Here is a 12,790-nt window from a genome sequence, read left to right on the forward strand (position 1 = left end):
TTAGAAATTAATGGGCGCGGTCATCGTCTTGAACCGACAGCGGGCATCCGACGATGACGGCGGCAAGCCCACGAAACCAACATCCGTTAATTCACGCCGCATTAAAAACGCTTGTCAAGAGACCGTACTTTTGGCGGCACAATGAGATGGCTTCATCGGCGATCGGCTTCAGAAGGATGAGCTTTTTGCCTCTCCAACTCCCATCTGCAAAGCAAAAAAAAAAAAAAGGGGGTGGGGGGGGGGGAGTAAACGGTAAACATCACGACAACAGCTGATTTGTAGCACATGCTCTCTTTTTTTATTTTTTATTTTCTACGTACAGAGTTCATAAGTCGTTTCGAGAAATGTGGGGACATACAGGGATAATTACGGAAATACGGAAAAGGAAGGCAAAAACATGCTTCCGTGACGCACGTTTTACGTGACACGCAGGTTCAGGCGCCGTAAATCCTAATTTCACCGGTCGGTGCCCAGCATTCGGTCAATGCTGCTTTAGTAATCGTTTTCCTGTTGACTCGTGATGGGCTATAACACCAGCGCTGCTTTTGATGGGGATCACGCGGAGCAGGCCAGAGCGTATTACGAGGTCCTAATAGATTCCTCAATGAGGATAATCTAAAGGGGCGAGTACGCTCCTTCCTCCTTCCGCGCATGGTGATGTATGGTGATTGCAGAGGGCGCGAGGAAAGTGCTACCTGTGTCCCCCGAACAAATTCGTAGGCGTGGCCTTCGTTATAAATAGCCGCTAAGTTGTGTTTTATTTCTCTCCGATGTTGCGTGCGCTCGGGAGATCTACTGTTTATGCCGCCGTACTCTGACACTGCCGCACAATATCTTTGTTCAGAAATGAGTTGTTTATTCGCAAGAGAAGTAGCCATTACTCCTACGCAAAAAAACTAGAAAGTGTGCCTTGTAACAGGCACCTGGCGATGAACCACTGGTTTGACGGCCGGCACGGTAAAGGGTCCTAGAGGAAGCACGAGTTATTTATTCCTTTTTTCTCGTAGGCGGAAGTTACGAAGGGAGTTCAGGCTTTGATTGAGTGCGAAATCTTCGTAGCGTGGACTAACAATCAATCTTTGTCCTTGTGAGGATAACTGCTGTGCGTGTGCGTTTCGCACAGATGTATGCAACCTAGCGAGGTTTTCCTCATCCTCCTGCGCCACAGTGCACAACGCCTCACCTGATCCAATGCTCACTGTCTTGTCTCAGTAAGATGTATACGAAATGGATAGCCATGCCCAATCGAAAGGCTACAGTGGTTTTCGGTTATCACCGTGGATCTCATTGCCGTAAGGGACAGGCCCTTTGTCACTGTCTTCAGAGTTCAAAAAATGATAAGCTATTGCCTTTCTTCCCCACTCAGCATAGAAAAGCTAGGCTAAAAGCAACGCATTGCTTAGTATTTGCAGCGTCATGTTAGGCTCAGCGTTAATTTAGATTATATCTAAATTATTTTATAGGCCTCAATATATGTGTGTAAGTGAAATTTTTGAAATTTTGGGGGATGTAACGCGCCGAAGCTACACCTGGGCATCGAGGCCGCCGTAGGGAAAATTTTATTTTCAACTCAATTTACCCACTTTTCAGGAGCTTTCCCGAGAAAGTTGGCATCAATCTGAGCCTTATTTGACCTGTTCTTTAATGTTATTTGTGCCGTCGGCCATTTCGTGTGCCATTTCTTGGCCACGATGATGCCGCATTCTCAACTCAGAGTGTCAATTAACGCTTTCGCACTTAAAAAAGGGGTTATGGGGCTGCTTGGTCGTGTACGGGGGATATCAACCGATCCCTGTAGGTTTGACCAGCCTGTTAGATTCGGCGCCGCCTTAGTAATTCCTACAAAAAAAAAAAAACAGTGTTTCCCTCATGTTTATCTGCCTTTTCTGCACCTAGATAATGTCTATTCCTTTCCTTGCAAAAAAGAAAAAGCACTTCGACTGTGCCTTTTCTTATATTTTGACCTCTTGCTTGCCGCTATTTCGTTTAGTTTGCTATTATACTTAGTGGTATGGACTGCCACACACGAGCAATCGAAGACCGGCGCAAAATGGAACGACTGCGAATCTTAATGTCCAAGCAGAAGCCATCAAACAGAACTCATTCATGTTAGTTTCTTGCATTTCAGTTTCAGAGAGCACACCCTTTCGCGAGCATACGGTCAACGATTTTAGCGAGCTTTTACTTTATGTCAGGTTATCGAATTAAGCAACGTTCCATTACAACCTAGTGGATTGATTGATTGATTGTAGGGTTTAACACGCCGACGCAACGCATGCTATGGGGCGCGCCGTAGCGGAGGGCTCCGGATTAATTTTGACCACCTGGGGATCTTTAACGTGCGCCGAAATCTCGTACACACGGGCGTTTTTGCTTTTCGCCTCCACCAGAAAAGCGGCCGCCGCGGCCGGGAATCGAACCCGCGTCCTCGTGTTCAGCAGCACAACGCCTTAGCCCCTGAGCCACCACGGCGGGTACAAACTATCGGAGCGAAACGTCGACGCACGTACACACTGCTAAAAGTTTCTAGAAAAAAGCGCCATGGTGTACTCACCGGCTGTGACTAGTATCCTTGATTGTGTGTCGTATATCCTTTGCGCCAAGGACTCGGCGGAGTATCCTGCAAACTGAAGGCGGGAAAAACAAAAACACACAGTTGAAGCGTGGCACTGCGTAGGTGGGTGGTCCCGTTCAACCACAAATTTTGAGATGGGTCTCATGCGTAAGGTCCTTCCCGTAGACCGAGTCGTTTGGTGATTTACGAATCACCTACCGTTGCGACTGTATTATTATCTGCTTTCTGATGTATTATCAGCAGTCAACTGTATCCTGCGCTTAGATAAGGTGGTAGCCAGCTTCACCCCGCGTTAAAGGAAATGGCGTAGTTCCTTGCAAGACAACTTAAGGTTAAGATCTTGGTTTTCGTGAGCTCAAGGTTTTTGCTGTTGGTAAACCAATTCTTGACGGGCAACGTTATGGCGGGGAGGACTTACTGCGGCCTTCGGTGATAAGGAAACGTAGCATTCGCTCTGTTGTGTTGCAACGAAGCAGAAAAAGCAACATGTTTGTGACTTTCCCTGCCCCATAGAGACACTTACGACGACGGTGTGCACGGCTCCGAGCCTAGCGCAGGCCAGCATAGCGACCACGAGTTCAGGCACCATGGGCAGGTAGATGGTCACCAGGTGTCCCTGGCATACGCCTGCGTTGAGCGACCCGAAACAAGTCACCTATAGTGTACGAAGCAATCCATGGACATTCTATTACGTGACTATGGCATGCGTTTGTATGCCCCTCCTAGATGGGCGATAAATAAAGTGATTCTGAATATTTTAGTTTATATACGCGCCCATTTTCCAGTCAGACAACTATCCTTATTTGTAACCTTTCTGTTAACAGAGAGTTGACTTTAGTCACCTTCTGTGGCTACGCAAACCTGAACGGTCAATTCTTGTTAAGCAGCTGGTCTGACACTGAGAAATCACCCCTGTCATCTGGTTAAATACTGTGAAAGAAATATTCCGCCCTGCCTCGCTACAGTTCCATCTCTCCCTGTCTTTTTTATATTCACCTCTGGTGCACATCTTGTAATGTTTATAGAGCGTAGCAGAAAGGTGTTCATCCTGTGCCCTCAATGGAACTCTGCCCAGGCACTGTGCAAAGGAAAGCATCAGCGACATCAGACAGTGCCGCCACGTGTCTGTTTTCCACCGTCAATGACAGCGGCAATTTTTATTGACGAGTTCTGGAATTCTGAGGTGAATAATTGTGACGGTACAAGCTAAGAATAAGTTGGGGCTTCACAACGAATTGAGACCAGCCATGCTCTCAGCCCGTGGTCGCAAAGCTATTTGCTGAGAGTATCACAAGAGAATTGTATACGCAGGACGTTTTGGCGAAAAGGAGCGCGAGAACAGTTTATTTGTGCATGTGAAGTTTTGGAGATACTTAGAAGACAGTTATTATTGGTTTTATTCAACGCAATAAGTGCCTGTGTTGTCTGTTTCTTCTTCAGACCCGTCTTCTACGCTGTTTTTTGGCGCTAAAATGTACCAACAAGCCCTTCGGTACACCCTTTTGCGATAAACTGAGCACTTCTTCAAACTTCGTCTATTAAAAATGTAAAATAGACCGGCTGTGAAGCAGTCAAACAGCCTAAAGTAAGATTAAACCTGCTGAAGGGATGGCAGCTAATTACATTTTGTTGGGGTACATGTAACTGCCACAAGGGAAGCTGGAAATATATTTTAATGCATTCCGCAAGAGAACAGAAGCGCCCAGGGGGCCTTACGTCAAACCAGTTGTGCAACATGTTCCCGATGCTATAACGGGATGTTAAGGGTTATCAAAACCACATTTCGCAGCTGAAAATTAGCTACAGGAAAACGGCCGGGTTTGAAGGTATAGTAGACTTTGGTTGGTTTATGAGGTCAAGAGCTCTTCGTGACCTCCAGGCGTACAAACGTGGTTTTAATGGCGGCACCTGTTGCGACTTCCCGAGCCCGAAAAAAGCAGAGCGAATTAGTGAGATGGGGTTTTTGCTCTCAGCTATGCCTTGCTACATGTATACATTGGAAAGACTCAGTGGAGATAGACGTAAAACTGCGCATGCGTACAGGACAGGGGAAAGAAGAGACAGGACGAGCGCAGACTCACGACTAGTTTATTGAAAAATTGAACATGCTTATATACGCACAACAGCACATGCGCACACATGTCACCATCTTTATCACATGATAGAACGGTTCAAAAATTCATACTCATTTCCAAACAACGATATGAATGGTTCACACACACACTACTCGCCATGCTTTCGAATAAAGAAAGCCTCAATTATTCCCCTTGACACCTGTTCGCGGCTTTTGCGCAGTACCTTCTATGTGTTAGTTGTGTGTTATTTTCTATGTGTTAGTTGTGTGCATTATTTTGTTAATTTTTATTGTCACAAAGTACGTGCCATTTCCCGCAGAGTCGCGCCAACACGTGGGGGGGGGGGGGGGGGGGGGAGGGGGACGTCACCTTGTCAGGCTTTTTTTTTTTTTTTTCCTGTAGCCTTTTTGACCGTCCCCCTCGACAACTGTATAGCCAGTCTTGTACATGTTGTCGCAATAAACTTTCAACTTTCAACTAATTCAGAAGCGGCTCGCATGGCTTGCTTTCACATGCTACGCAGTGGTGCGGAAGTTGGGAGCCCGTTTTGTTGCGCGTAGACAGCTGGTGCTCCCTGAAACGGTCGTTTAGACAGCGGCCCGTTTGACCGATTTACACCCGCCCGCATGTGAACGTGTTCATGTACACATCCCCGGTTGCACATTTCACGTATGGCATTGTATATCGTTTTTTTGGCGAACTGGTGTGTTTTCCATTCCTTTCGGGATCTTGGGGCACACGCTAGCCAGATTGCAAGGGGCAAAAAACCAGCTGGCACTTTGTGCCTGTTAGCTACATTGTTCCGGTTGTGTGTCACTCGATGGACGTAAGGAACAACCACCGGTTTCTTGCGCCTATACGGTGGTTGCCCTTTGGGGTGTGCTTCCCTTCGTTTTCTGTAGCAAGGACTCGGCCACCGCTCTCACAGCCATTAAGGGGAAACTCAGCCGCAAGCAATCTGGCAACCTGAGCATCGAAACCTTTTTGAATCCTGTGATGGCATGACTTCGTTAGGGCTCCTTGAAGACAAAAAGAAGCAACTGCCCTTTTGACAGACTTCGAGTGCGCAGAGAGATAAGGCAACAACCCTTCTCACGCCTTCGATTTGTAAAACCAACACACGTGGTATGATAGAAGCGTAATGTTAATGTCTAAAAACTGCAAGCAGCCGTTGTTAGGCAACTTATGGGTGAAAGACAGTCCTTTCCCCAATCGCCAAAACGCGTCTAAAATCTGGTTAACAGTAAGTAAAATCAGGTAAAACTTGAAAAAATTAATAATCAACACATCTAAAAACTTTTGCTACCTCCCCTTGCCCAGGTCATGCTTCACATTCCGATAAATGCTGGCTAAAAAGATTTCACAAAGAACCGGTGTCACTCATGAACCAATGCACACACCCTTACGTTGCACGAGCAAGTCTTCCTTAAAAGCAACGAACGGAGACTGCAGATAAAATTCAAGTAAAGTCATAAAGTTATCTACTGTCATGCCACAAGAATCCTCAAAGGCAACTACATTGCGGTCTTAATGCAATCTCTAAGAGCCCCAAACAGATATTCGCGTGGAATGGAATAAAACAAATGGAATTAAACAAAGTATGGTGAGAAGTGCGTGAGTGAACCATCCATATCTTTCTATGGAAATGAGTATAAATTTTCGAACCGTTCTATCATGGTATAAAAATGGTGACATGTGTGTACATGCGCTGGTGGGCGTTATAAGCGTGTGCAATTTTTTTAATAAACTAGTTTTGAGTCTGCGCTCGTCCTGTCTCTTGTTTTCCCTGTCCCGTCCGCATGCGCAGTTTTACGTCCAAGTAAGGAGAATCAACTATCCCAACAACATGCTTTACGAGCTCAGTATAGAGCTTCAGCAAGATGTTTTTGACATTGCCTTGGTATGTGGGTTCCAATAATAGTCACCGAACGTTTTGAGAACTGCGCTGTGAACTGCGCTCTTACAATAACTTAGTAGAACACTTCCGCCGCCATTTCAGTAGAATACGCGTTCGGAACGCACGAACACCTACATATCTCTCCAAAAGTAAACAAATTGTCTACCATCCTCCTGTATCCTAAAGATTGCACCCCGCTGCGTAGAGGGCGTGTCCTAAAAAAAAAAAACAATTTACGCAACATTGGCCGAACGCGGCGACCGTGAGTCCCGCAAAAGCAAACGCACATGCTAGGTAAGGGATTATACAACTAGGAAAATTTTAGGGGTCCAGAATTGGTTGTCAGAAATCGCAACTGTAAAGCTTGAAATATTGTAAAACACATCAAACAGCGTTGGTCGTTCAAAAAACGTGTCACTAGGCATAATTACATTCATTTCTGTAAAAAGTAAATGTACTTATGGCAGCTCGAACAAGAAGAAACATTCATTCGCGCCATTTTGCGGGTAAAGCGCGCTTTGTAATCGATACATTCGGAAGCACTTCTCAATCAGTCTATGAGCCTGCACCCTTCCCGTTACCAAGGTAACTGTTCCTGAACTGTTAGTTCGAAAGCGACGTTATTCTCGCATTGTACAGTGGTGTTTTCGAGTGGCCAGATTTCTACAATTCAGCTCTGTGATACGTAATAAACCAGCGCTATTAATTCCATATGGATTTGGTTTTGTTTCAAACAATGGGAAGAAAAGTTTGACATCCACCGGGATGCAGCCATACGGCTACAAAGGAAAGCTATACAGCTTCCTCAGAAAGTTCGCACTTGAAGATAAATTCGTCCTGGTCCAGGATTTGAACCCGGGACCACCACTTAACCAGAGTAGTCGCTCTACTGTCCTTTACTTCGAGTTGTTGATCAATTCGTTCTCGTGCTACAAACGACTGGCCTCCTGGTTAGCTCAGTTGGTAGAGCGACTGCTGCAGTTAAGCGGTGGTTCCAGGTTCGAATCCTGGACCAGGACGAATTTTTCTTCAACAGCGAAGTTTCTGAGGAAGCTGTAGAGCTTTCCTTTGTAGCCGTATGGCTGCATTCAGGTGGATGTCAAACTTTCCTTCACAGAAACGTACTCCACCTTGGGGAGTTCCCCTAAATCTGGTCGATTAAAGGGGCCCTGACCCGAAAATTTTATGTTACACTTTTATTGCTTTTATCGATGCTTAATGGTCTGGCGAACCTGAAACAGCACTTCAAATACTTCAGCGCGCGCTAGTTAATTACATTGAACGGTCTGAAAATCGTTTGTTTCAAATTCCCGCGCTTTCATCCCGAACGGCGCATCAAAGCCTCCCGCTTTGACCTCACCGCTTTGTGCGGACGTCACCGGCGCCCGCTTGAGAGGGTGTTGCGCCCGCTCGCCGCTCGTGCGGCCGCGCGCGTGAAGTGACGTCACGAGTTTTTGGCGAGCGCTGTCGCGTCACTTCTTTTTCATCTCCTGGAGTGATGTCACGCTGATGTCCATTTGCTGAGTGCCGCTCCGCGCGCTGCTCCGTCGGCGCGATAAATGCGATCCAATTGAACTATGTTCTTCGCGTCGCAGGCCGCTCATATTTCAGCCAGGGTGTTCTGTTGAGTGAAGGAAGCGAACTGTGCAATAATATTAACGCCAAAAATTGGTGTCAGTGCTCCTTTAAGACAGACAATCATTTACAGTGAGTACTCATTGCGAAATTTGCCGATATGTGGTTCACACTCTTTGCAATAAGCGTACGTACTCGAAAAGATTCCTCCGATATTTCCTGCGGGGACTGCGCAAGCCGAAAGAATTTATAGGCGAAGCATAATTATCCCCCCCCCCCCTTTCCTCACCCCACGATCGGAAGACAAGAGCGCCGTTGACGCGATACAGCTCGACGCTTGAGGCCACTTAAAGCCGTTCTTTTAGAACATATGCACTGAGCTGGGGGGGTTGAACGCAGCGAACGATAGGGTACGTAATTTCTATTGGGGCTCGGTCAATGTTATTACCCTATTCTGGATACGCGCATGGCTGCCTATTAGAGTACGTATAAAATATTAGCTGTTCCCTCATAGCGGGCAGGCCTAAATCGCGCGAAATGGGCAATTAACGGAGAGAAGGTAGTAATGTGAACAATGGTGAACATAACTGTGAATCACGTAGCTTGCAACCGCCGCAGTCGCTTCAGCAATGAACAAAACGGAAGAAATTGTAAGACCGTTGTATGCTCCGTGATTGAAAATGCGACATCCGGGAATCAGCAGCGCAATATTATACATCGGAAAACAGCGCATCTGCCCAGAGGACGTCATTGCGGCTCGACGGTGCATTTTCGTGTATAGGGCGACCATTTCATTAAAGACAACGTTTATAGTAGTTAATACAAAAAAAGTTGGCATGCGTGTAGCAGGTTCCAGCGTTGAACGGCCGTAGGTGCGCCGCCGTATGTGTGCAGAAAATTTATTTTCTTCGGTATGTCCGAGTACCGAACCGGGAGAATGTAAGGGCTTAGCTTACTTTTCTCGTTAGTGTGGGAATATAAAACGTTACTATTCCGGACACCGCTCGGGGCCTTTGCTGGGTATGTAGTGTCGCAAATCGAAATAAAGCTCGATGAAAATGCCGGTGAGGATCGAGCGCGATACGATTTCTATTTCTTCTCAGAAGCCCGATTAGAGAGTCCACGAAGTTCATACAGGCAAAAAATATGACTTGTTGGTAGTAACCGATGAATACTTCGGGTAAAGCCCACCAATTTTTCCAGCTGTTGGCCTAGCTGGCCATAACAGAGGTGATATGCTCACGATATGTTGCGCCAGCATGGTACAGCTACCTAAGACGTCACTACAGCGGCTTCGTACAGCGGTAAAGCATAAACCTGTGCGCTATGCGGTCGGTTTCAAGCTTAAAAATAAGCTAATAAATAAGGCTGCTACAGCGGTACCTGCCTGTGATGAAATAAGCACTGCAGAAACAATAGCGGATCGCTACATAGTCGCCGCTGCTTTCTAGTTCGAGGATCGCGAGCGATACAGTCATTGAGCCTCGCATGCACGGCGCTTGCTTTTCTAATTACAAGATTCCAACTGCCCTAAACTATTCGTAGTTTGGTTTGTTTCGAGATCAATTGCGACAGTTGTAAAGTACGCAGTTTAGAAATCTTCTGCATTGTTTACAACCTGAAATTCACTCCGCTGTACACTGTGACTGGACCAAAATGCCAGTTTTCAGCACCAAGCAGTATTTAATATGTGGGTTCGATGTAGTTGGCCGTGGGAACTTTCAGGCGACGAGAACGTCCCTGACCGTGCCCCAACAGGTTCCGCGGCAACCGTTATCATCCGATTCCCTCAAACACCACAACCGCTCTCTGGGCTAAAGTGTACACCATTTTGTGAACACGTATCAGTTGACAAAGCCATCTGCCCTTGCTCCCTCCTTTACCTTTCGCTTTGAGGACGTTCGCGAATCTGCAGACATCGTCGAGGAGTTGTCCGTACGTTATGGTTTTCTTGTCATTCGGGTTGTTGCCCTCCCTAAGGAGAAATAAAAGATGAAAAAAACAAGATGAAATTGTAGGTAGCCTAAAAGATTCCCCAAGAACTCCAAAAGCGATACATTTTTTTTTGCATGAGGTATATACACAATCAGATCAGAAAAAACGAGCACCCAGTGCCCGCGCGGCGATTTTCATGGCGAAAATCGCAACACCGCTAAAGGCTTGAAACTGCATACGAATTGTTACGAGGCATTAGTTTGCGATCTGGTTGAGAAAGCCACCGCACAAAAAAAAGAAAGGCTAGGTGTGAAGGGGAGAAAACATCAGACCTCCAGAGCCCCATGTGAATAGTAGCGAATCTTACACGTTACAGAAAACACTATTACCGCATCTTTCTTCAAAGAAGAGAACAGAAAACGGAAAACGGAGGCTCCACAAAAAAAGAGAAAGAAACATAGTGTTTTGTTTTTATCAGGCACGTGGGACTAATTAACGGATTGGGGCAAATTTCCTGTACGCACGTGTGTCCATGACCTATGTAGGAAAGTGCGGAAGGTGCAGGAAGGATCTTCCGCTATTACTAGCAGTTTCGAACGCCGCCGCTCCGGGGACGCCTGGAATAAGGTCACAGAAACTGTTCCTGCACGTTCCGGTACAGCACTGCGAAGGCCATCTCGAACTTGATTTCGTGAACTAAAATGTATTCTTCCCACTCTTTATCTATCTGGCCAGGGCTTCCAGGAAGCTATGGCGGAGTCCGAGATGCAGCAATATGTATATGTGCACACCAGTGTATCCTCCCATAACGATAAACGAACATTCAGTAAATCTCGTTACAACGAAGTCCGCGAGATAGGAAACTGATTTTGTTGTAAGCGGTACTTCGATAAAAGGGGGATGATTCACTAACCCAGAACTTCAGCTGGGTCGGTGAAAAACTTCGAATGAAGTTTTTATTCGGATCAACCGAATTCGTGATACGGAAGGCCAACTGCATTTTACATACTAGAGAAAACGTTTGTTGAAACTGCCATTGTTTCACTAGACCACGTAATCTAGATAAGACGACCACAACAAATGTTTGAAGACCTACCAAATACTGAACAAATGACATCGCGGCGGAAAAAAAACTGAACGCAACACCACTGCCAACCTCTAATGTATATTAATGGACAGCACTAGAACGGCATCAACAGCGCATGGGAGGGAAAAAACCGTGGGTACGTATAGACGCACCACTCGTCAGCAATTATGATGTTATTTTTAAAAGGGAGGAAAACCGACACATTGCAGGTAAAGTTAGCTATATTTTTGTAGTGTGCTAATGTTTTATCTCATGAGTTCGTGTCAGAGCTGAGTGCTCTGGTCTTTCTCTGTTCATGCGCTTTATTGTACGTATCATTCCAATTTGAACGATGGTCGATGTATGCAGTTATAGACAGTCGACGGGACTAAATGTAGTTAACCATGCTGTTGTTTTCGCAACGCGTGTGAGACTATACTCATTTGTCTACTCATCTACTCTACTAATCTACTATACTCATTGGGCCTTAAACAAGTAAAGCATGACGTTTACTCGGAAGCGTTGCCTCAGTCGCGGTTTCCAAACCAGCCTGCGATTTCAATTATATTCATGAGGAGACGATGGGATAGATATTGGTTAGGATGGTTATAAGAGGAGGAGGACGAAGCACAGGACAGTGCTCGTGATGTACGAACCTGTCACTGTAAATAGTACGGAATGTTCAGAACGTGCGCACAATATACATATATATCATTGTGTCGAACCGGAACGGAACCGATATTTTTGTCAGAACTGAACCCGAACCCGAACCGTTATTTGTTTAGCACGCTGAACCCGAACCGTAACTGAACCGAAAAATAAATATCGGTCACCAGTTAACAAAACAGTTAACAAGACGTAACAATCATGAAAACGCAGCAGTGAGGAAACCTTCGAAAATGAACGAAAACGGTGTAGCTTTGACCTGCAACCACGTATTTCTGCAACTCTGGATTTTCGAACCTTAAAAGAACTCGAGAATATAGGATTGCCGCTTTTTACCATCGCTGGAAAACGCCACGCGCGGCAATGCAAGGTCCCTAGAGACCTCGACTCTCTTCCGCGCTGGCTGCTTATCTACTGCGTTTAGTACGTCAAGCTTTTCCTGATTGGGAAAGCGCCTCCCGTTTTCGCGACGCCATCAAGGCACGACAAAGTTCGCGGTTGCAAGTTCAACGGTGTTTTCAAAGTTTGAAGCACACGATGACCACGAGAACGCGTGCTATTCTTGTGGTGGTGATTTTATGGCAAACACGCACTTCTGGCATTCCGAAGTAAAACTTCTGCTGTGAGCGCAGTGATGATGGTGATAGCATAGAGTAACATAGGACCATCTAGAGGTGATGAATCGCACCCGCGTGCGGCTTCATACAGTCAGTTCCGTAGCCAAGCCTGGCCAAGGCTCGTCATACGTCAAAATTATAGTGAACTAGAATACTTGGGTATTCTAGTTCACTATAGTCGAAATGTCGGTCCGCGCATGTTGCCTGAGCGGGTTCCGAGTGTCATATTGGGACGAATGATCCGGGAACGTACTCTGAGTCATGATGTAACAGGGAGAAATTTAATACATTGGTCTCTATGTGAGCTGTGCCGGGACTAGACAAACACAACGTGGCAGCCGGGAAAACGCAGCACTAAGGAGTGGAAGGGCGGAGTTTATATAT

The 12,790-nt window shown here is 46.1% G+C and overlaps 1 protein-coding gene across 1 annotated transcript in view; it reads right to left on the reverse strand.

Moving 5' to 3' along the window:
• Positions 1-12,790, reverse strand: part of LOC144170361 (acetyl-coenzyme A synthetase, cytoplasmic-like) — a 64,346-nt gene that overhangs the window by 36,441 nt on the left and 15,115 nt on the right. The window contains exons 2-5 of the mRNA XM_077700122.1: positions 10,006-10,097; positions 3,099-3,202; positions 2,555-2,627; positions 129-204 (exon numbers count right to left, since the gene is read on the reverse strand). Coding sequence (XP_077556248.1) covers positions 129-204; positions 2,555-2,627; positions 3,099-3,202; positions 10,006-10,097 — 345 coding nt within the window. The remainder of the gene's footprint in view (positions 1-128; positions 205-2,554; positions 2,628-3,098; positions 3,203-10,005; positions 10,098-12,790) is intronic.

The sequence above is a fragment of the Haemaphysalis longicornis genome, unplaced genomic scaffold, assembly GCF_048455015.1.
Source record: "Haemaphysalis longicornis isolate Haplotype H1 unplaced genomic scaffold, Haemaphysalis longicornis Haplotype H1 scaffold_2, whole genome shotgun sequence".
Lineage (NCBI taxonomy): Eukaryota > Metazoa > Arthropoda > Arachnida > Ixodida > Ixodidae > Haemaphysalis > Haemaphysalis longicornis.